General features: G+C 46.7%; 1 protein-coding gene across 1 annotated transcript in view; it reads right to left on the bottom strand.

The window, feature by feature from the left end:
- Window positions 1-24,341, bottom strand: part of LOC106560333 (KICSTOR complex protein SZT2) — a 188,366-nt gene that overhangs the window by 43,667 nt on the left and 120,358 nt on the right. The window contains 1 exon segment of the mRNA XM_082956975.1: window positions 845-1,103. Coding sequence (XP_082813101.1) covers window positions 845-1,103 — 259 coding nt within the window.

The following is a 24,341-nucleotide window of genomic DNA, read 5'->3' as shown; positions in this document are numbered from 1 at the left end:
CCATCGTTATGTTTGGAGGAAAAAGGGGGAGGGTTGCAAGTCGAAGAACACCATCCCAACCGTGAAGCACTGGGGTGGCAGCATCATGTTGTGGGGGTGCTTTGCTGTAGGAGGGATTGGTGCACTTCACAAAATAGATGGCATCATCAGGAAGGGAAATTATGTGGCTATATTGAAGCAACATCTCAAGACATCAGTCAGGAAGTTTAAGCTTGGTCGCAAATGGATCTTCCAAATGGACAATGACCCCAAGCATACTCCAAAGTTGTGGCAAAATGGCTTAAGTACAACAAAGTCAAGATATTGGAGTGGCCATCACAAAGCCCTGACCTCAGTCCTATAGAACATTTGTGGGCAGAACTGAAAAAGTGTGTGCAAGCAAGGAGGCCTACAAACCTGACTCAGTTACAACAGCTCTGTCAGGAGGAATGGGCCAGAATTCACCCAATTTATTGTGGGAAACTTGTGGAAGGCAACCTGAAACGTTTGACCCAAGTGAAACAATTTAAAGGCAATAGTACCAAATACTAATTGAGTGTATGTAAACTTCTGACCCACTGGGAATGTGATGGAAAACATTACAGCTGAAATAAATCCTTCTCTCTACTATTATTCTGACATGTGACGTTCTTAAAATAAAGTGGTGATCCTAACTGACCTAAGACAGGGAATTTTTACTAGGATTAAATGTCAGGAATTGTGAAAAACTGAGTTCAAATGTATTTGGCTAAGGTGTATGTAAACTTCTGACTTCAACTGTACTATTCAGAGAGGTAAGGTGGGTATGAAGTGGATCTGACCTCATACACATGATTAGAGTGTTCATATACAGAGACTATCTGACCTCTGCGTTCTGCAGCCTTGACCTCCAGTAGCTGGGTCCCGTGCCGAGCCACCACGTCAGCCCCGTCCTGAATGCTGGCCAGGGGTCGGCCCGTCCCCAAGTCCCTGAGGGCCTCGTCAAAGGGCACCAGCTCAGAGGGGAAGTGGAGAAGGGCCAGGGAGCGGCCAGAGCTAGACAGCTTGCCCTGGTCTTTGCAGGGCACCGGGCTCCTCAGCAGGGCATCCGCCTCAATGGTCGGGTTGAGGAACGGGTTGGGCTCCTGCTGGGAGAGAGAGGGAGGAAGAAGATGAGAGGGAGATGTAAAGAGAAGCAGAGACACAGCAGATGGAGAGAGAGAGAGACAGTAGATGGAGAGAGAGAGAGACAGTAGATGGAGAGAGAGAGAGAGACACAGTAGATGGAGAGCGAGAGAGCGAGACACAGTAGATGGAGAGCGAGAGAGCGAGACACAGTAGATGGAGAGCGAGAGAGCGAGACACAGTAGATGGAGAGCGAGAGAGCGAGACACAGTAGATGGAGAGAGAGCGAGACACAGTAGATGGAGAGAGAGAGAGAGACACAGTAGATGGAGAGAGAGAGAGAGAGAGAGAGAGAGAGGGAGAGAGAGAGAGAGAGAGAGAGACACAGTGAGACACAGTAGATGGAGAGAGAGAGAGCGAGAGACACAGTAGATGGAGAGAGAGAGAGCGAGAGACACAGTAGATGGAGAGAGAGAGAGAGAGACACAGTAGATGGAGAGAGAGAGAGAGACACAGTAGATGGAGAGAGAGAGACACAGTAGATGGAGAGAGAGAGACACAGTAGATGGAGAGAGAGAGACACAGTAGATGGAGAGAGAGAGACACAGTAGATGGAGAGAGAGAGACACAGTAGATGGAGAGAGAGAGACACAGTAGATGGAGAGAGAGAGACACAGTAGATGGAGAGAGAGAGACACAGTAGATGGAGAGAGAGAGACACAGCAGATAGAGAGAGAGCGAGAGAGACAGTAGATGGAGAGAGAGAGAGACAGTAGATGGAGAGAGAGAGAGACAGTAGATGGAGAGAGAGAGAGACGTAGACGCAGAGAGAGAGACACACTGTAGATGGAGAGAGAGAGACACAGTAGATGGAGAGAGAGAGACACAGTAGATGGAGAGAGAGAGACACAGTAGATGGAGAGAGAGAGACACAGTAGATGGAGAGAGAGAGACACTGTAGATGGAGGGAGAGAGACACAGTAGATGGAGAGAGAGAGACACAGTAGATGGAGAGAGAGAGACACAGTAGATGGAGAGAGAGAGACACAGTAGATGGAGAGAGACACAGTAGATGGAGAGAGACACAGTAGATGGAGAGAGACACTGTAGATGGAGAGAGAGAGACTGTAGATGGAGAGAGACACAGTAGATGGAGAGAGACACAGTAGATGGAGAGAGACACAGTAGATGGAGAGAGACACAGTAGATGGAGAGAGAGACACTGTAGTTGGAGAGAGAGAGAGACTGTAGATGGAGAGAGACACAGTAGATGGAGCGAGACACTGTAGATGGAGAGAGACACTGTAGATGGAGAGAGACACTGTAGATGGAGAGAGACACTGTAGATGGAGAGAGACACAGTAGATGGAGAGAGACACAGTAGATGGAGAGAGACACAGTAGATGGAGAGAGACACAGTAGATGGAGAGAGACACTGTAGATGGAGAGAGACACTAGATGGAGAGAGAGACACTGTAGATGGAGAGAGACACTAGATGGAGAGAGAGACACTGTAGATGGAGAGAGACACTAGATGGAGAGAGAGAGACACTGTAGATGGAGAGACACTAGATGGAGAGAGAGAGACACAGTAGATAGAGAGAGAGATACAGTAGATGGAGAGAGAGAGATACAGTAGATGGAGAGAGAGATACAGTAGATGGAGAGAGAGAGATACAGTAGATGGAGAGAGAGAGAGATACAGTAGATGGAGAGAGACACTGTAGATGGAGAGAGACACTGTAGATGGAGAGAGACACTGTAGATGGAGAGAGACACTGTAGATGGAGAGAGACTGTAGATGGAGAGAGACACTGTAGATGGAGAGAGACACAGTAGATGGAGAGAGATACTGTAGATGGAGAGAGACACTGTAGATGGAGAGAGACACTGTAGATGGAGAGAGACACTAGATGGAGAGAGAGAGACACTGTAGATGGAGAGAGACACTAGATGGAGAGAGAGAGAGACACTGTAGATGGAGAGAGACACTAGATGGAGAGAGAGAGACACTGTAGATGGAGAGAGACACTAGATGGAGAGAGAGAGACACAGTAGATGGAGAGAGACACAGTAGATGGAGAGAGACACAGTAGATGGAGAGAGAGAGATACAGTAGATGGAGAGAGAGAGATACAGTAGATGGAGAGAGAGAGATACAGTAGATGGAGAGAGAGAGATACAGTAGATGGAGAGAGAGAGATACAGTAGATGGAGAGAGAGAGATACAGTAGATGGAGAGAGACACTGTAGATGGAGAGAGAGAGACACAGTAGATGGAGAGAGAGAGACACTGTAGATGGAGAGAGAGAGAGACAGTAGATGGAGAGATATACAGTAGATGGAGACACTGAAGATGGAGAGAGAGAGAGATACAGTAGATGGAGAGAGTCACTGTAGATGGAGAGAGAGATACAGTAGATGGAGAGATATACAGTAGAGGGAGAGAGAGAGACTAGATGGAGAGAGACACTAGATGGAGAGAGAGAGACACTGTAGATGGAGAGAGACACTAGATGGAGAGAGAGAGACACTGTAGATGGAGAGAGACACTAGATGGAGAGAGAGAGATACAGTAGATGGAGAGAGAGAGAGATACAGTAGATGGAGAGAGAGAGACACTGTAGATGGAGAGAGAGAGACACAGTAGATGGAGAGAGAGAGACACAGTAGATGGAGAGAGACACAGTAGATGGAGAGAGACACTGTAGATGGAGAGAGACACTGTAGATGGAGAGAGACACTGCAGATGGAGAGAGACACAGTAGATGGAGAGAGACACAGTAGATGGAGAGAGACACAGTAGATGGAGAGAGACACTGTAGATGGAGATAGACACTGTAGATGGAGAGAGACACTAGATGGAGAGAGACACTAGATGGAGAGTGAGAGACACTGTAGATGGAGAGAGACACTAGATGGAGAGAGAGAGACACTGTAGATGGAGAGAGACACTAGATGGAGAGAGACACTAGATGGAGAGAGAGAGACACAGTAGATGGAGAGAGACACTAGATGGAGAGAGAGAGACACAGTAGATGGAGAGAGACACAGTAGATGGAGAGACAGAGATACAGTAGATGGAGAGAGAGAGATACAGTAGATGGAGAGAGAGAGATACAGTAGATGGAGAGAGAGAGATACAGTAGATGGAGAGAGACACTGTAGATGGAGAGAGAGAGACACAGTAGATGGAGAGAGAGAGACACTGTAGATGGAGAGAGAGAGAGACAGTAGATGCAAAGATATACAGTAGATGGAGACACTGAAGATGGAGAGAGAGAGAGATACAGTAGATGGAGAGAGTCACTGTAGATGGAGAGAGAGATACAGTAGATGGAGAGATATACAGTAGAGGGAGAGAGAGAGACTAGATGGAGAGAGATAGAGTAGATGGAGAGAAGGACAGAGATACAGTAGATGGAGAGAGAGAGTAGATGGAGAGAAGGACAGAGATGCAGTAGATGGAGCGAGAAACAGTAGAGGGAGAGAGAGAGACTAGATGGAGAGAGATACAGTAGATGGAGAGAGATACTGTAGATGGAAAGAGAGAGAGAGAGAGACACTGTAGATGGAGAGAGACACTGTAGATGGAGAGAGACACTGTAGATGGAGAGAGAGAGAGACTGTAGATGGAGAGAGACTGTAGATGGTGAGAGACTGTAGATGGTGAGAGACTGTAGATGGAGAGAAGGAGAGAGATACAGTAGAGGGAGAGAGATACAGTAGATGGAGAGAGACACTGTAGATGGAAATATATACTGTAGATGGAAAGAGATACTGTAGATGGAAAGAGATACTGTAGATGGAAAGAGATACTGTATATGGAGAGAGACACTGTAGATGGAGAGAGACACTGTAGATGGAGAGAGACACTGTAGATGGAGAGAGACACAGTAGATGGAGAGAGAGAGACTGTAGATGGAGAGAGACACAGTAGATGGAGAGAGACACAGTAGATGGAGAGAGAGATACAGTAGATGGAGAGAGAGACAGTAGATGGAGAGAGACACTGTAGATGGAGAGAGACACTGTAGATGGAGAGAGACACTGTAGATGGAGAGAGACACTGTAGATGGAGAGAGACACTGTAGATGGAGAGAGACACAGTAGATGGAGAGAGATACTGTAGAGGGAGAGAGACACACTGTAGATGGAGAGAGAGATACAGTAGCTGGAGAGAGAGATACAGTAGCTGGAGAGAGATACAGTAGAGGGAGAGAGAGAGACACAGTAGATGGAGAGAGACACGTAGATGGAGAGAGAGAGACACAGTAGATGGAGAGAGAGCACAGTAGATGGAGAGACAGAGATACAGTAGATGGAGAGAGAGAGATACAGTAGATGGAGAGAAGGAGAGAGATACAGTAGAGGGAGAGAGAGAGATACAGTAGATGGAGAGAGACACTGTAGATGGAGAGAGACACTGTAGATGGAAAGAGATACTGTAGATGGAAAGAGAGTACTGTAGATGGAAAGAGATACTGTAGATGGAAAGAGATACTGTAGATGGAGAGAGACACTGTATATGGAGAGAGACACTGTAGATGGAGAGAGACACAGTAGATGGAGAGAGACACAGTAGATGGAGAGAGAGAGAGAGAGAGAGAGACACAGTAGATGGAGAGAGAGAGAGAGAGAGAGAGAGAGAGAGAGACTGTAGATGGAGAGAGACACAGTAGATGGAGAGAGAGAGAGAGAGAGAGATAGAGTAGATGGAGAGAGAGATACAGTAGATGGAGAGAGAGACAGTAGATGGAGAGAGATACTGTAGATGGAGAGAGATACTGTAGATGGAGAGAGACACTGTAGATGGAGAGAGATACAGTAGATGGAGAGAGAGAGAGATACAGTAGATGGAGAGAGACACTGTAGATGGAGAGAGAGAGACACAGTAGATGGAGAGAGAGAGACACTGTAGATGGAGAGAGAGAGAGACAGTAGATGGAGAGATATACAGTAGATGGAGACACTGAAGATGGAGAGAGAGAGGAGATAGAGTAGATGGAGAGAGTCACTGTAGATGGAGAGAGAGATACAGTAGATGGAGAGATATACAGTAGAGGGAGAGAGAGAGACTAGATGGAGAGAGATAGAGTAGATGGAGAGAAGGACAGAGATACAGTAGATGGAGAGAGAGAGTAGATGGAGAGAAGGACAGATATACAGTAGATGGAGCGAGATACAGTAGAGGGAGAGAGAGAGACTAGATGGAGAGAGATACAGTAGATGGAGAGAGATACTGTAGATGGAAAGAGAGAGAGAGAGACACTGTAGATGGAGAGAGACACAGTAGATGGAGAGAGACACAGTAGATGGAGAGAGAGAGACTGTAGATGGAGAGACACACTAGATGGAGAGAGAGAGACACTGTAGATGGAGAGAGACACTAGATGGAGAGAGAGAGATACAGTAGATGGAGAGAGAGAGATACAGTAGATGGAGAGAGAGAGAGATACAGTAGATGGAGAGAGAGATATACAGTAGATGGAGAGAGAGAGATACAGTAGATGGAGAGAGAGAGATACAGTAGATGGAGAGAGACACTGTAGATGGAGTGAGAGAGACACAGTAGATGGAGAGAGAGAGACACAGTAGATGGAGAGAGAGAGACACAGTAGATGGAGAGAGAGAGACACAGTAGATGGAGAGAGAGAGACACAGTAGATGGAGAGAGAGCACTAGTAGATGGAGAGAGACACAGTAGATGGAGAGAGACACATGTAGATGGAGAGAGACACAGTAGATGGAGAGAGAGAGACACAGTAGATGGAGAGAGAGAGCACACTGTAGTTGGAGAGAGAGAGACACTGTAGTTGGAGAGAGAGAGACACTGTAGATGGAGAGAGAGAGACACTGTAGATGGAGAGAGAGAGACACTGTAGATGGAGAGAGAGAGACACAGTAGATGGAGAGAGAGAGACACTGTAGATGGAGATGAGAGAGAGACACAGTAGATGGAGAGAGACACAGTAGATGGAGAGAGACACTGTAGATGGAGAGAGACACTGTAGATGGAGAGAGACACTGCAGATGGAGAGAGACACAGTAGATGGAGAGAGACACAGTAGATGGAGAGAGACACAGTAGATGGAGAGAGACACTGTAGATGGAGAGAGACACTGTAGATGGAGATAGACACTGTAGATGGAGAGAGACACTAGATGGAGAGAGACACTAGATGGAGAGAGAGAGACACTGTAGATGGAGAGAGACACTAGATGGAGAGAGAGAGACACAGTAGATGGAGAGAGAGAGACACAGTAGATGGAGAGAGACACTAGATGGAGAGAGAGAGACACAGTAGGACACAGTAGATGGAGAGACACAGTAGATGGAGAGAGAGAGATACAGTAGATGGAGAGAGAGAGAAACAGTAGATGGAGAGAGAGAGATACAGTAGATGGAGAGAGAGCGACTGTAGATGGAGAGAGAGAGACAGTAGATGGAGAGAGAGAGACACTGTAGATGGAGAGATATACAGTAGATGGAGACACTGAAGATGGAGAGAGAGAGAGATACAGTAGATGGAGAGAGTCACTGTAGATGGAGAGAGAGATACAGTAGATGGAGAGATATACAGTAGAGGGAGAGAGAGAGACTAGATGGAGAGAGATAGAGTAGATGGAGAGAAGGACAGAGATACAGTAGATGGAGAGAGAGAGTAGATGGAGAGAAGGACAGAGATGCAGTAGATGGAGCGAGAAACAGTAGAGGGAGAGAGAGAGACTAGATGGAGAGAGATACAGTAGATGGAGAGAGATACTGTAGATGGAAAGAGAGAGAGAGAGAGAGACACTGTAGATGGAGAGAGACACTGTAGATGGAGAGAGACACTGTAGATGGAGAGAGAGAGAGACTGTAGATGGAGAGAGACTGTAGATGGAGAGAGACTGTAGATGGAGAGAAGGAGAGAGATACAGTAGAGGGAGAGAGATACAGTAGATGGAGAGAGACACTGTAGATGGAGAGAGACACTGTAGATGGAAATATATACTGTAGATGGAAAGAGATACTGTAGATGGAAAGAGATACTGTAGATGGAGAGAGACACTGTATATGGAGAGAGACACTGTAGATGGAGAGAGACACTGTAGATGGAGAGAGACACAGTAGATGGAGAGAGAGAGACTGTAGATGGAGAGAGACACAGTAGATGGAGAGAGACACAGTAGATGGAGAGAGACACAGTAGATGGAGAGAGAGATACAGTAGATGGAGAGAGAGACAGTAGATGGAGAGAGATACTGTAGATGGAGAGAGACACTGTAGATGGAGAGAGACACTGTAGATGGAGAGAGACACTGTAGATGGAGAGAGACACTGTAGATGGAGAGAGACACAGTAGATGGAGAGAGATACTGTAGAGGGAGAGAGACACACTGTAGATGGAGAGAGAGATACAGTAGCTGGAGAGAGAGATACAGTAGCTGGAGAGAGATACAGTAGAGGGAGAGAGAGAGACACTGTAGTTGGAGAGAGAGAGACACTGTAGATGGAGAGAGAGAGACACTGTAGATGGAGAGAGAGAGACACTGTAGATGGAGAGAGAGAGACACTGTAGATGGAGAGAGAGAGACACTGTAGATGGAGAGAGACACAGTAGATGGAGAGAGACACAGTAGATGGAGAGAGACACTGTAGATGGAGAGAGACACAGTAGATGGAGAGAGACACAGTAGATGGAGAGAGACACAGTAGATGGAGAGAGACACAGTAGATGGAGAGAGACACAGTAGATGGAGAGAGACACAGTAGATGGAGAGAGACACTGTAGATGGAGAGAGACACTAGATGGAGAGAGACAATAGATGGAGAGAGAGAGACACTGTAGATGGAGAGAGACACTAGATGGAGAGAGAGAGCACTGTAGATGGAGAGAGACACTAGATGGACTGTATCTCTCTCTCTCTCTCTCTCCATCTACTGTATCTCTCTCTCTCTCTCCATCTAATGCATCTCTCCATCTACTGTATCTCTCTTTCTCTCCATCTACTGTATCTCTCTCCATCTACTGTATCTCTCTCCATCTACTGTATCTCTCTCTCTCTCCATCTACTGTATCTCTCTCTCTCCATCTACTGTATCTCTCTCTCTCCATCTACAGTATCTCTCTCTCTCCATCTACAGTATCTCTCTCTCCATCTACTGTATCTCTCTCTCTCCATCTACAGTATCTCTCTCCATCTACAGTGTCTCTCTCTCCATCTACAGTGTCTCTCTCTCCATCTACAGTGTCTCTCTCTCCATCTACAGTGTCTCTCTCCATCTACAGTGTCTCTCTCCATCTACTGTATCTCTCTCTCTCCATCTACAGTCTCTCTCTCTCTCCATCTACAGTCTCTCTCCATCTACAGTCTCTCTCCATCTACAGTCTCTCTCCATCTACAGTCTCTCTCCATCTACAGTCTCTCTCCATCTACAGTGTCTCTCCATCTCCATCTACAGTGTCTCTCTCTCTCCATCTACAGTGTCTCTCTCTCTCCATCTACAGTGTCTCTCTCTCTCCATCTACAGTGTCTCTCTCTCTCCATCTACAGTGTCTCTCTCTCTCCATCTACAGTGTCTCTCTCTCTCCATCTACTGTATCTCTCTCCATCTACTGTATCTCTCTCCATCTACTGTATCTCTCGCTCTCTCTCTCCATCTACTGTATCTCTCGCTCTCTCTCTCCATCTACTGTATCTCTCTCTAAATCTACTGTATATCTCTCTCTCCATCTACAGCATCTCTCTCTCTCTCCATCTACTGTGTCTCTCTCCATCTACAGTATATCTCTCTCTCCATCTACTGTGTCTCTCTCCATCTACTGTCTCTCTCCATCTACTGTCTCTCTCCATCTACTGTCTCTCTCCATCTACTGTCTCTCTCCATCTACTGTCTCTCTCCATCTACTGTATCTCTCTCCCTCTCTCCATCTACTGTATATCTCTCTCTCTCCCTCTACAGTATCTCTCTCCCTCTACTGTGTCTCAATCCCTCTACTGTGTCTCTCTCCCTCTACTGTGTCTCTCTCCCTCTACTGTATCTCTCTCCCTCTACTGTGTCTCTCTCTCTCTCCATCTCTCCGTCTAGTCTCTCTCTCTCCCTCTACTGTATCTCTCTCCCTCTACAGTGTCTCTCTCCCTCTACTGTATCTCTCTCCCTCTACTGTGTCTCTCTCTCTCTCCATCTCTCCGTCTAGTCTCTTTCTCTCCCTCTACTGTATCTCTCTCCCTCTCTCCATCTACAGTGTCTCTCTCCCTCTACAGTGTCTCTCTCCCTCTACAGTGTCTCTCTCCATCTCTCCCTCTCTCCATCTCTCGCTCTACTGTATCTCTCTCCCTCTACTGTATCTCTCTCCCTCTACTGTGTCTCTCTCCATCTACAGTATATCTCTCTCTCCATCTACTGTGTCTCTCTCCATCTACTGTCTCTCTCCATCTACTGTCTCTCTCCATCTACTGTCTCTCTCCATCTACTGTCTCTCTCCATCTACTGTCTCTCTCCATCTACTGTATCTCTCTCCCTCTCTCCATCTACTGTATCTCTCTCCCTCTCTCCATCTACTGTATATCTCTCTCTCTCCCTCTACAGTATCTCTCTCCCTCTACTGTGTCTCTCTCCCTCTACTGTGTCTCTCTCCCTCTACTGTGTCTCTCTCCCTCTACTGTATCTCTCTCCCTCTACTGTGTCTCTCTCTCTCTCCATCTCTCCGTCTAGTCTCTCTCTCTCCCTCTACTGTATCTCTCTCCCTCTACAGTGTCTCTCTCCCTCTACTGTATCTCTCTCCCTCTACTGTGTCTCTCTCTCTCTCCATCTCCTCCGTCTAGTCTCTCTCTCCTCTACGTATCTCTCTCTCCATCTACAGTCTCTCTCCTCTACAGTCTCTCTCCTCTTCTCTCCATCTACAGTGTCTCTCTCCCTCTACAGTGTCTCTCTCCCTCTACAGTGTCTCTCTCCATCTCTCCCTCTCTCCATCTCTCGCTCTACTGTATCTCTCTCCCTCTACTGTATCTCTCTCCCTCTACTGTGTCTCTCTCTCTCTCCATCTCTCCGTCTAGTCTCTTTCTCTCCCTCTACTGTATCTCTCTCCCTCTCTCCATCTACAGTGTCTCTCTCCATCTACAGTGTCTCTCTCCATCTACAGTGTCTCTCTCCATCTACAGTGTCTCTCTCCCTCTACTGTATCTCTCTCCCTCTACTGTATCTCTCTCCATCTACTGTATCTATCTCCCTCTCTCCATCTACTGTATCTATCTCCCTCTCTCCATCTACTGTATCTATCTCCCTCTCTCCATCTACTGTATCTCTCTCTCTCTCCATCTACTGTATCTCTCTCTCTCTCTCTCTCTCCATCTACTGTATCTCTCTCTCTCTCCATCTAATGTATCTCTCCATCTACTGTATCTCTCTTTCTCTCCATCTACTGTATCTCTCTCTCTCTCCATCTACTGTATCTCTCTCTCCATCTACTGTATCTCTCTCTCCATCTACTGTATCTCTCTCTCCATCTACTGTATCTCTCTCTCTCCATCTACTGTATCTCTCTCTCTCCATCTACTGTATCTCTCTCTCTCCATCTACTGTATCTCTCTCTCCATCTACTGTATCTCTCTCTCCATCTACTGTATCTCTCTCTCCATCTACTGAATATCTCTCTCTCTCCCTCTACAGTATCTCTCTCCCTCTACTGTGTCTCTCTCCCTCTACTGTGTCTCTCTCCCTCTACTGTGTCTCTCTCCCTCTACTGTGTCTCTCTCCCTCTACTGTGTCTCTCTCTCTCTCCATCTCTCCGTCTAGTCTCTCTCCCTCTACTGTATCTCTCTCCCTCTACAGTGTCTCTCTCCCTCTACTGTATCTCTCTCCCTCTACTGTGTCTCTCTCTCTCTCCATCTCTCCGTCTAGTCTCTTTCTCTCCCTCTACTGTATCTCTCTCCCTCTCTCCATCTACAGTGTCTCTCTCCCTCTACAGTGTCTCTCTCCCTCTACAGTGTCTCTCTCCATCTCTCCCTCTCTCCATCTCTCGCTCTACTGTATCTCTCTCCCTCTACTGTATCTCTCTCCCTCTACTGTGTCTCTCTCTCTCTCCATCTCTCCGTCTAGTCTCTTTCTCTCCCTCTACTGTATCTCTCTCCCTCTCTCCATCTACAGTGTCTCTCTCCATCTACAGTGTCTCTCTCCATCTACAGTGTCTCTCTCCATCTACAGTGTCTCTCTCCCTCTACAGTGTCTCTCTCCCTCTACTGTATCTCTCTCCCTCTACTGTATCTCTCTCCATCTACTGTATCTATCTCCCTCTCTCCATCTACTGTATCTCTCTCTCTCTCCATCTACTGTATCTCTCTCTCTCTCTCCATCTACTGTATCTCTCTCTCTCTCTCCATCTACTGTATCTCTCTCTCTCTCTCTCTCTCCATCTAATGTATCTCTCCATCTACTGTATCTCTCTTTCTCTCCATCTACTGTATCTCTCTCTCTCTCCATCTACTGTATCTCTCTCTCTCTCCATCTACTGTATCTCTCTCTCCATCTACAGTGTCTCTCTCCATCTACAGTGTCTCTCTCCATCTACAGTGTCTCTCTCCCTCTACAGTGTCTCTCTCCCTCTACTGTATCTCTCTCCATCTACTGTATCTATCTCCCTCTCTCCATCTACTGTATCTCTCTCTCTCTCCATCTACTGTATCTCTCTCTCTCTCTCTCTCTCCCATCTACTGTATCTCTCTCTCTCTCCATCTAATGTATCTCTCCATCTACTGTATCTCTCTTTCTCTCCATCTACTGTATCTCTCTCTCTCTCCATCTACTGTATCTCTCTCTCTCTCCATCTACTGTATCTCTCTCTCCATCTACTGTATCTCTCTCTCCATCTACTGTATCTCTCTCTCCATCTACTGTATCTCTCTCTCTCCATCTACTGTATCTCTCTCTCTCCCATCTACTGTATCTCTCTCTCTCCATCTACTGTATCTCTCTCTCCATCTACTGTATCTCTCTCTCCATCTACTGTATCTCTCTCTCCATCTACTGTATCTCTCTCTCCATCTACAGTGTCTCTCTCCATCTACTGTATCTCTCTCTCCATCTACAGTATCTCTCTCTCCATCTACAGTCTCTCTCCATCTACAGTCTCTCTCCATCTACAGTCTCTCTCCATCTACAGTCTCTCTCCATCTCCTGTATCTCTCTCCATCTCCTGTATCTCTCTCTCTACATCTACAGTGTCTCTCTCTCTACATTTACAGTGTCTCTCTCTCTCCATCTGCAGTGTCTCTCTCTCTCCATCTACAGTGTCTCTCTCTCTCCATCTACAGCGTCTCTCTCTCTCCATCTACTGTATCTCTCTCCATCTACTGTATCTCTCGCTCTCTCTCTCCATCTACTGTATCTCTCGCTCTCTCTCTCCATCTACTGTATCTCTCTCTCTCTCCATCTACTGTATATCTCTCTCTCCATCTACTGTATATCTCTCTCTCCATCTACAGTGTCTCTCTCCATCTACAGTGTCTCTCTCCATCTACTGTATCTCTCTCTCTCCATCTACAGTGTCTCTCTCCATCTACAGTGTCTCTCTCCATCTACAGTGTCTCTCTCCATCTACAGTCTCTCTCTCCATCTACAGTGTCTCTCTCCATCTACAGTGTCTCTCTCCATCTACAGTGTCTCTCTCCCTCTACAGTGTCTCTCTCCCTCTACAGTGTCTCTCTCCATCTACTGTATCTCTCTCTCTCCATCTACAGTATCTCTCTCCATCTACAGTATCTCTCTCCATCTACTGTATCTCTCCCGCCATCTACTGTATCTCTCTCTCCATCTACAGTGTCTCTTCCGCCATCTACTGTATCTCTCTCCATCTACTGTATCTCTCTCCATCTACTGTATCTCTCTCCATCTACTGTATCTCTTGCTCTCTCTCAAACTACTGTATCTCTCTATCTCTCCATCTACTGTATCTCTATCTCTCCATCTACTGTATCTCTATCTCTCCATCTACTGTATCTCTCTCTCTCCATCTACTGTATCTCCCTCTCTCCATCTACTGTGCCTCTCTCCATCTACTGTGCCTCTCTCCATCTACTGTCTCTCTCCATCTACTGTCTCTCTCTCTCTCTCTCTCTCTCTCTCTCTCTCTCTCTCTCTACAGTATCTCTCTCTCTCTCCCTCTACAGTATATCTCTATCTCTCCCTCTACAGTATATCTCTATCTCTCCCTCTACAGTATATCTCTATCTCTCCCTCTACAGTATATCTCTATCTCTCCCTCTACAGTATCTCTCTCCCTCTACTGTGTCTCTCTCTCTCTCCCTCTAGTCTCTCTCTATCCCTCTACTGTATCTCTCTCCCTCTCTCCATCTACAGTGTCTCTCTCCATCTACAGTGTCTCTCTCCATCTACAGTCTCTCTCTCCATCTACAGTCTCTCTCTCCATCTACAGTGTCTCTCTCCCTCTACAGTGTCTCTCTCCCTCTACAGTGTCCCTCTCCCTCTAGTGTCTCTCTCCCTCTACTGTGTCTCTCTCTCCACTGTGTCTCTCTCTCTGTTCTATCTCCCTCTCCCTCTAGTCTCTCTCTCTCCCTCTAGTCTCTCTCTCTCCCTCTAGTCTCTCTCTCTCCCTCTAGTCTCTCTCTCTCCCTCTAGTCTCTCTCTCTCCCTCTAGTCTCTCTCTCTCCCTCTAGTCTCTCTCTCTCCCTCTAGTCTCTCTCTCTCCCTCTACTGTATCTCTCTCCCTCTCTCCATCTACTGTATCTCTCTCCATCTACTGTATCTCTCTCCATCTACTGTATCTCTCTCCATCTACAGTGTCTCTCTCCATCTACAGTGTCTCTCTCCCTCTACTGTATCTCTCTCCCTCTCTCAATCTACTGTATCTCTCTCCCTCTCTCAATCTACTGTATCTCTCTCTCTCCATCTACTGTATCTCTCTCTCTCCATCTAGTGTCTCTCTCCATCTACAGTGTCTCTCTCCATCTACAGTGTCTCTCTCCATCTACAGTATCTCTCTCCATCTACAGTATCTCTCTTTCTCTCCATCTACTGTATCTCTCTCTCTCCATCTACTGTATCTCTCTCCATCTACTGTATCTCTCTCTCAATCTACTGTATCTCTCTCTCCATCTACTGTATCTCTCTCTCTCCATCCACTGTATCTCTCTCTCTCTCCATCTACAGTGTCTCTCTCCATCTACTGTATCTCTCTCTCTCTCTCTCCATCTACTGTATCTCTCTCTCTCTCTCTCCATCTACTGTATCTCTCTCTCTCTCTCTCTCTATCTACAGTGTCTCTCTCCATCTACAGTCTCTCTCCATCTACAGTCTCTCTCCATCTACAGTGTCTCTCTCTCTCCATCTACAGTGTCTCTCTCTCTCCATCTACAGTGTCTCTCTCTCTCCATCTACAGTGTCTCTCTCTCTCCATCTACAGTGTCTCTCTCTCTCCATCTACAGTGTCTCTCTCTCTCCATCTACAGTGTCTCTCTCTCTCCATCTACAGTGTCTCTCTCTCTCCCTCTACAGTGTCTCTCTCCCTCTACAGTGTCTCTCTCCCTCTACAGTGTCTCTCTCCCTCTACAGTGTCTCTCTCCCTCTACAGTGTCTCTCTCCCTCTACAGTGTCTCTCTCCCTCTACAGTGTCTCTCTCCCTCTACAGTGTCTCTCTCCCTCTACTGTATCTCTCTATCTCCATCTACTGTATCTCTCTCTCTCCATCTACTGTATCTCTCTCTCTCCATCTACTGTATCTCTCTCTCTCCATCTACTGTATCTCTCTCCCTCCATCTACTGTATCTCTCTCCATCTACAGTATCTCTCTCCATCTACTGTATCTCTCCCGCCATCTACTGTATCTCTCTCCATCTACTGTATCTCTCCCGCCATCTACAGTGTCTCTCTCCATCTACTGTATCTCTCTCCATCTACTGTATCTCTCTCCATCTACTGTATCTCTTGCTCTCTCTCAAACTACTGTATCTCTCTCTCTCTCCATCTACTGTATCTCTTGCTCTCTCTCAAACTACTGTATCTCTCTCTCTCTCCATCTACTGTGCCTCTCTCCATCTACTGTGCCTCTCTCCATCTACTGTCTCTCTCTCCATCTACTGTCTCTCTCTCCATCTACTGTCTCTCTCTCTCTCTCTCTCTCTCTCTCCCTCTACAGTATCTCTCTCTCTCCCTCTACAGTATATCTCTCCCTCTACTGTGTCTCTCTCTCTCTCCATCTCTCCCTCTAGTCTCTCTCTCTCCCTCTACTGTATCTCTCTCCCTCTCTCCATCTACAGTGTCTCTCTCCATCTACAGTCTCTCTCTCCATCTACAGTGTCTCTCTCCCTCTACAGTGTCTCTCTCCCTCTACAGTGTCTCTCTCCCTCTACAGTGTCTCTCTCCCTCTACTGTGTCTCTCTCCCTCTACTGTGTCTCTCTCCCTCTACTGTGTCTCTCTCCCTCTACTGTGTCTCTCTCCCTCTACTGTGTCTCTCTCCCTCTACTGTGTCTCTCTCCCTCTACTGTGTCTCTCTCCCTCTACTGTGTCTCTCTCTCCATCTCTCCCTCTAGTCTCTCTCTCTCCCTCTAGTCTCTCTCTCTCCCTCTAGTCTCTCTCTCTCCCTCTACTGTATCTCTCTCTCTCTCTCCATCTAGTGTCTCTCTCCATCTACAGTGTCTCTCTCCATCTACAGTGTCTCTCTCCATCTACAGTATCTCTCTCCATCTACAGTGTCTCTCTTTCTCTCCATCTACTGTATCTCTCTCTCTCTCCATCTACTGTATCTCTCTCCATCTACTGTATCTCTCTCTCTCCATCTACTGTATCTCTCTCTCTCTCTCCATCTACAGTGTCTCTCTCCATCTACTGTATCTCTCTCTCTCTCTCTCTCCATCTACTGTATCTCTCTCTCTCTCTCTCTCTCTCTCTCCATCTACAGTGTCTCTCTCCATCTACAGTCTCTCTCCATCTACAGTCTCTCTCCATCTACAGTCTCTCTCCATCTACTGTATCTCTCTCCATCTACAGTGTCTCTCTCTCTCCATCTACAGTGTCTCTCTCTCTCCATCTACAGTGTCTCTCTCTCTCCATCTACAGTGTCTCTCTCTCTCCATCTACAGTGTGTGTCTCTCTCCCTCTACAGTGTCTCTCTCCCTCTACAGTGTCTCTCTCCCTCTACAGTGTCTCTCTCCCTCTACTGTATCTCTCTCTCTCCATCTACTGTATCTCTCTCTCTCCATCTACTGTATCTCTCTCTCTCCATCTACTGTATCTCTCTCCATCTACAGTATCTCTCTCCATCTACTGTATCTCTCTCTCCATCTACTGTATCTCTCTCTCCATCTACTGTATCTCTCTCTCCATCTACTGTATCTCTCTCTCCATCTACTGTATCTCTCCCGCCATCTACAGTGTCTCTCTCCATCTACTGTATCTCTCTCCATCTACTGTATCTCTCTCCATCTACTGTATCTCTCTCCATCTACTGTATCTCTCTCCATCTACTGTATCTCTTGCTCTCTCTCAAACTACTGTATCTCTCTCTCTCTCCATCTACTGTATCTCCCTCTCTCCATCTACTGTGCCTCTCTCCATCTACTGTGCCTCTCTCCATCTACTGTCTCTCTCTCCATCTACTGTCTCTCTCTCTCTCTCTCCCTCTCTCTCTCCCTCTACAGTATCTCTCTCCCTCTACAGTATATCTCTATCTCTCCCTCTACTGTGTCTCTCCCTCTCTCCATCTCTCCCTCTAGTCTCTCTCTCTCCCTCTACTGTATCTCTCTCCCTCTCTCCATTTACAGTCTCTCTCCCTCTACAGTATCTCTTCATCTACTGTATCTCTCTCCCTCTACTGTGTCTCTCTCTCTCTCCCTCTAGTCTCTCTCTCTCCCTCTACTGTATCTCTCTCCCTCTCTCCATCTACAGTGTCTCTCTCCCTCTACAGTGTCTCTCTCCCTCTACAGTGTCTCTCTCCCTCTACAGTGTCTCTCTCCCTCTACAGTGTCTCTCTCCCTCTACAGTGTCTCTCTCCCTCTACTGTGTCTCTCTCCCTCTACTGTGTCTCTCTCCCTCTCTCCATCTACAGTCTCTCTCTCCATCTACAGTCTCTCTCTCCATCTACAGTGTCTCTCTCCATCTACAGTGTCTCTCTCCCTCTACAGTGTCTCTCTCCCTCTACAGTGTCTCTCTCCCTCTACAGTGTCTCTCTCCCTCTACAGTGTCTCTCTCCCTCTACAGTGTCTCTCTCCCTCTACTGTGTCTCTCTCCCTCTACTGTGTCTCTCTCCCTCTCTCCATCTACAGTCTCTCTCTCCATCTACAGTCTCTCTCTCCATCTACAGTGTCTCTCTCCCTCTACAGTGTCTCTCTCCCTCTACAGTGTCTCTCTCCCTCTACAGTGTCTCTCTCCCTCTACAGTGTCTCTCTCCCTCTACAGTGTCTCTCTCTCCACTGTGTCTCTCTCTCCATCTCTCCCTCTCTCTCTCTCCCTCTCTCTCTCTCCCTCTAGTCTCTCTCTCTCCCTCTAGTCTCTCTCTCTCCCTCTAGTCTCTCTCTCTCCCTCTAGTCTCTCTCTCTCCCTCTAGTCTCTCTCTCTCCCTCTAGTCTCTCTCTCTCCCTCTAGTCTCTCTCTCTCCCTCTAGTCTCTCTCTCTCCCTCTAGTCTCTCTCTCTCCCTCTAGTCTCTCTCTCTCCCTCTAGTCTCTCTCTCTCCCTCTAGTCTCTCTCTCTCCCTCTACAGTGTCTCTCTCCCTCTACAGTGTCTCTCTCCCTCTACAGTGTCTCTCTCCCTCTACAGTGTCTCTCTCCCTCTACAGTGTCTCTCTCCCTCTACAGTGTCTCTCTCCCTCTACAGTGTCTCTCTCCCTCTACAGTGTCTCTCTCCCTCTACAGTGTCTCTCTCCCTCTACAGTGTCTCTCTCCCTCTACAGTGTCTCTCTCCCTCTAGTGTCTCTCTCCCTCTACAGTGTGTCTCTCCCTCTAGTGTGTCTCTCTCCCTCTACTGTGACTCTCTCTCTCTCTCCATCTACTGTATCTCTCTCCCTCTCTCCATCTACTGTATCTCTCTCCCTCTACAGTGTCTCTCTCCATCTACTGTATCTCTCTCCCTCTACTGTATCTCTCTCCATCTACAGTGTCTCTCTCCATCTACAGTGTCTCTCTCCCTCTACTGTATCTCTCTCCCTCTCTCAATCTACTGTATCTCTCTCTCTCCATCTACTGTATCTCTCTCTCTCCATCTACAGTGTCTCTCTCCATCTACAGTATCTCTCTCCATCTACAGTATCTCTCTCTCTCTCCATCTACTGTATCTCTCTCTCTCCATCTACTGTATCTCTCTCCATCTACTGTATCTCTCTCCATCTACTGTATCTCTCTCTCCATCTACTGCATCTCTCTCTCTCCATCTACTGCATCTCTCTCTCCATCTACTGCATCTCTCTCTCTCCATCTACTGTATCTCTCTCTCTCTCTCTCCATCTACAGTGTCTCTCTCCATCTACTGTATCTCTCTCTCTCTCTCTCTCCATCTACTGTATCTCTCTCTCTCTCTCTCTCTCTCTCCATCTACAGTGTCTCTCTCCATCTACTGTATCTCTCTCCATCTACTGTATCTCTCTCTCTCCATCTACTGTATCTCTCTCTCCATCTACTGTATCTCTCTCTCCATCTACTGTATCTCTCTCTCCATCTACAGTCTCTCTCAATCTACAGTGTCTCTCTCAATCTACAGTGTCTCTCAATCTACAGTGTCTCTCTCAATCTACAGTGTCTCTCTCAATCTACAGTGTCTCTCTCAATCTAGTGTCTCTCTCAATCTACAGTGTCTCTCTCCATCTACTGTATCTCTCTCTCCCTCTCTCCATCTACTGTATCTCTCTCCATCTAGTGTCTCTCTCTCTCCATCTACAGTGTCTCTCTCTCTCTCCATCTACAGTGTCTCTCTCCATCTACTGTATCTCTCTCCATCTACTGTATCTCTCTCCATCTACTGTATCTCTCTCTCCCTCTCTCCATCTACTGTATCTCCCTCTCTCCATCTACTGTATCTCCCTCTCTCCATCTACTGTATCTCCCTCTCTCCATCTACTGTCTCTCTCCATCTACTGTCTCTCTCCATCTACTGTCTCTCTCCATCTACTGAGCCTCTCTCCATCTACTGAGCCTCTCTCCATCTACTGTCTCTCTCCATCTACTGTATCTCTCTCCCTCTACAGTATCTCTCTCCCTCTACTGTATCTCTCTCTACTGTATCTCTCTCCCTCTCTCCATCTACAGTGTCTCTCTCCCTCTACAGTATCTCTTCCTCTACTGTCTCTCTCTCTCTCTCCCTCTAGTCTCTCTCTCTCCATCTACAGTGTCTCTCTCCCTCTACAGTGTCTCTCTCCCTCTACAGTGTCTCTCTCCCTCTACAGTGTCTCTCTCCCTCAACAGTGTCTCTCTCCCTCAACAGTGTCTCTCTCCCTCAACAGTGTCTCTCTCCCTCAACAGTGTCTCTCTCCCTCTACAGTGTCTCTCTCCCTCTACAGTGTCTCCCTCCATTTACTGTATCTCTCTCCCTCTACAGTGTCTCTCCCCATCTACAGTAGATGGAGAGAGAGATACTGTAGATGGAGAGAGAGAGATACTGTAGATGGAGAGAGAGAGATACTGTAGATGGAGAGAGAGAGACTGTAGATGGAGAGAGAGAGACTGTAGATGGAGAGAGAGAGACTGTAGATGGAGAGAGAGAGAGACTGTAGATGGAGAGAGAGAGAGACTGTAGATGGAGAGAGAGAGAGACTGTAGATGGAGAGAGATACTGTAGATGGAGAGAGATACTGTAGATGGAGAGAGATACTGTAGATGGAGAGAGATACTGTAGATGGAGAGAGATACTGTAGATGGAGAGAGATACTGTAGATGGAGAGAGATACTGTAGATGGAGAGAGATACTGTAGATGGAGAGAGATACTGTAGATGGAGACAGGGAGAGAGAGATACTGTAGACGGAGGGAGAGGCAGAGAGTAATTGAGAGAAAGGAGGAGATTAGAGGGGGAGCGACAGAGAAATAGAAGAAAATTAGAGTTGAAATGAGAGAGATGAGTGAGTGAGGGAGGCGTAGAATCTATGAGGCTTTCTCCAAGTTACTAAACAAGTAACTTTCTGGTGAACATACCATGAAAATCATTTTTTTTATTAAACACACATGAATGATGTACCTCAAACAAGCCAAAGCCATTGGGTTTGAAACTCATATCTGACAAATCAGAATTCCAACTCAATATTCCTCTGTAATAAATTAACTAATTGAAGACAAGTTGTACACACATGGCAAGGTGACTGGGAATATGGCCGAATACAAACAGTGTAGTTATTCCCTCAGTAAAGCAATCAAACAGGCAAAATGTCAGTATAGAGACAAAGTGGAGCCGCAATTCAACGGCTCAGACACGAGACGTACAGTTAAAGTAGTAAGTTTACATACACTTTAGCCAAATACATTTAAACTCAGTTTTTCACAACTCCTGACATTTAATCCTAGTAAAAAATTCCCTGTCTTAGGTCAGTTAGGATCACCACTTTATTTTAAGAACGTCACATGTCAGAATAATAGAAGAGAGAATGACTTATTTCAGCTGTAATGTTTTCCATCACATTCCCAGTGGGTCAGAAGTTTACATACACTCAATTAGTATTTGGTACTATTGCCTTTAAATTGTTTCACTTGGGTCAAACGTTTCAAGTAGCCTTCCACAAGTTTCCCATAATAAATTGGGTGAATTCTGGCCCATTCCTCCTGACAGAGCTGTTGTAACTGAGTCAGGTTTGTAGGCCTCCTTGCTCGCACACACTTTTTCAGTTCTGCCCACAAATGTTCTATAGGATTGAGGTCAGGGCTTTGTGATGGCCACTCCAATACCTTTACTTTGTTGTCCTTAAGCTATTTTGCCACAACTTTGGAAGTATGCTTGGGGTCATTGTCCATTTGGAAGACCCATTTGCGACCAAGCTTTAACTTCCTGACTGATGTCTTGAGATGTTGCTTCAATATATCCACATAATGCCATCTATTTTGTGACGTGCACCAATCCCTCCTGCAGCAAAGCACCCCCCACAACATGATGCTGCCATCCCCTTGCATCACGGTTGGGATGGTGTTCTTTGGCTTGCAAGCATCCCCCTTTTTCCTCCAAACATAACAATGGTCATTATGGCCAAACAGTTATGTTTTTGTTTCATCAGACCAGAGGACATTTCTCCAAAAAGTACCATCTTTGTCTCCATGCGCAGCTGCAAACCATAGTCTGGCTTTTTTATGGCGGTTTTGGAGCAGTGGCTTCTTCCTTGCTGAGCAGCCTTTCAGGGTAGGTCGATACAGGACTCGTTTTACTGTGGATTTAGATACTTTTGTACCTGTTTCCTCCAGCATCTTCACAAGGTCCTTTGCTGTTGTTCTGGGATTGATTTGCACTTTTCGCACCAAAGTACGTTCATCTCTAGGAGAAAGAACGCGTCTCCTTCCTGAGCGGTATGACGGCTGCGTGGTCCCATGGTGTTTATACTTGCGTACTATTGTTTGTACAGATGAACGTGGTACCTTCAGGCATTTGGAAATTGCTCCCAAGGATGAACCAGACTTGTGGAGGTCTACAATTTTTTCTTCTGAGGTCTTGGCTGATTTCTTTTGATTTTCCCATGATGTCAAGCAAAGAGGCACTGAGTTTGAAGGTTGGCCTTGAAATATATCCACAGGTACACCTCCAATTGACTCAAATGATGTCAATTAGCCTATCAGAAGCTTCTAAAGCCATGACATCATTTTCTGGAATTTTCCAAGCTGTTTAAAGGCACAGTCAACTTAGTGTATGTAAACTTCTGACCCACTGGAATTGTGATACAGTGAATTATATGTGAAATAATCTGTCTGTAAACAATTGTTGGAAAAATGACTTGTGTCATGCACAAAGTAGATGTCCCAACCGACTTGTCAATAGCTATAGTTCGTTAACAAGAAATTTGTGGAGTGGTTCAAAAACGAGTTTTAATGACTCCAACATAAGTGTAGGTAAACTTCTGACTTCAACTGTATATGGCAGGGTCTACGGACAATCACGGATTACAAAAGGAAAACCAGCCACGTCGCGGACACCGACGTCTTTCTTCAGACAAGCTAAAACCTTTCTTCGTCCGCTTTGAGGATAACACAGTGCCACCGACGTGGCCCGCTACCAAGGACTGTGGGCTCTCCGTCTCCATGGCTGACGTGACTAAGACATTTAAGTGTGTTAACCCTCGCAAGGATGCCGGCCCAGACATCCTCAGAGCATGCGCAGACCAGCTGGCTGGAGTGTTTACGAACATATTCAATTTCTCCCTATCCCATTCTGCTGTCCCCACATGCCTCAAGATGGAACCATTGCTTTCTTGGGTACAGGAACAAAGGTAACTGAACTAAATGACTATCTTCCCTTAGCACTCACTTCTGTCATCATGAAGTGCTTTGAGAGACTAGTCAAGGATCATTTCACCTCTACCTTACCTGCCACCTCTACCTTACCTTACCTAGACCCACATAAATTTGCTTTCCGCCCCAATAGATCCACAGACGAAAGCCATCACACTGCCCTATCCCATCTGGACAAGAGGAATACCTATGTAAGAATGTTGTTCAACATCTCCACTTCGCTGATCCTCAACACCACCCACAAGGGTGCCTGCTCAGCCCCCTCCTGTACTCCCTGTTCACCCATGACTGTGTGGCCACGCACGCCTCGACACAACAGTAGTAGGCTTGATTACCAACAATGACGTGACAGCCTACAGGGAGGAGGTGAGGGCTCTGGGAGTGTGGTGCCAGGAAAATAACCTCTCACTCGTCAACAAAACAAAAGGAGCTGATCGTGGACTTCAGGAAACAGCAGAGGGAGCACCCCTATCCACATCGACTGGACCGCAGTGGAGAAGGTGGAAAGCTTCAAGTTCCTCAGCGTACACATCACTGACAAACTGAAATGGTCCATCCATACAGACCGCGTGGTGAAGAAGGCTCAACAGCGCCTCTTCAACCTCAGGAGGCTAAAGAAATTTGGCGTGGCACCTAAAACCCTCAAACTTTTACAGATGCACAATTGAGAGCATCCTGTCGGGCTGTATCACCGCCTGGTATGGCAACTGTACCGCCCGCAACCGCAGGGCTCTCCAGAGGGTGGTGCTCCAGGACACCTACAGCACCCGATGTCACAGGAAGGCCAAAAAGATCATCAAGGACAACAACCACCTGAGCCACTGCCTGTTCACCCTGGTATCATCTAGAAGGC

This window comes from Salmo salar, chromosome 10 (assembly GCF_965601325.2).
Source record: "Salmo salar chromosome 10, fSalSal1, whole genome shotgun sequence".
Lineage (NCBI taxonomy): Eukaryota > Metazoa > Chordata > Actinopteri > Salmoniformes > Salmonidae > Salmo > Salmo salar.
This window is presented reverse-complemented; position numbering and strand designations above follow the sequence as displayed.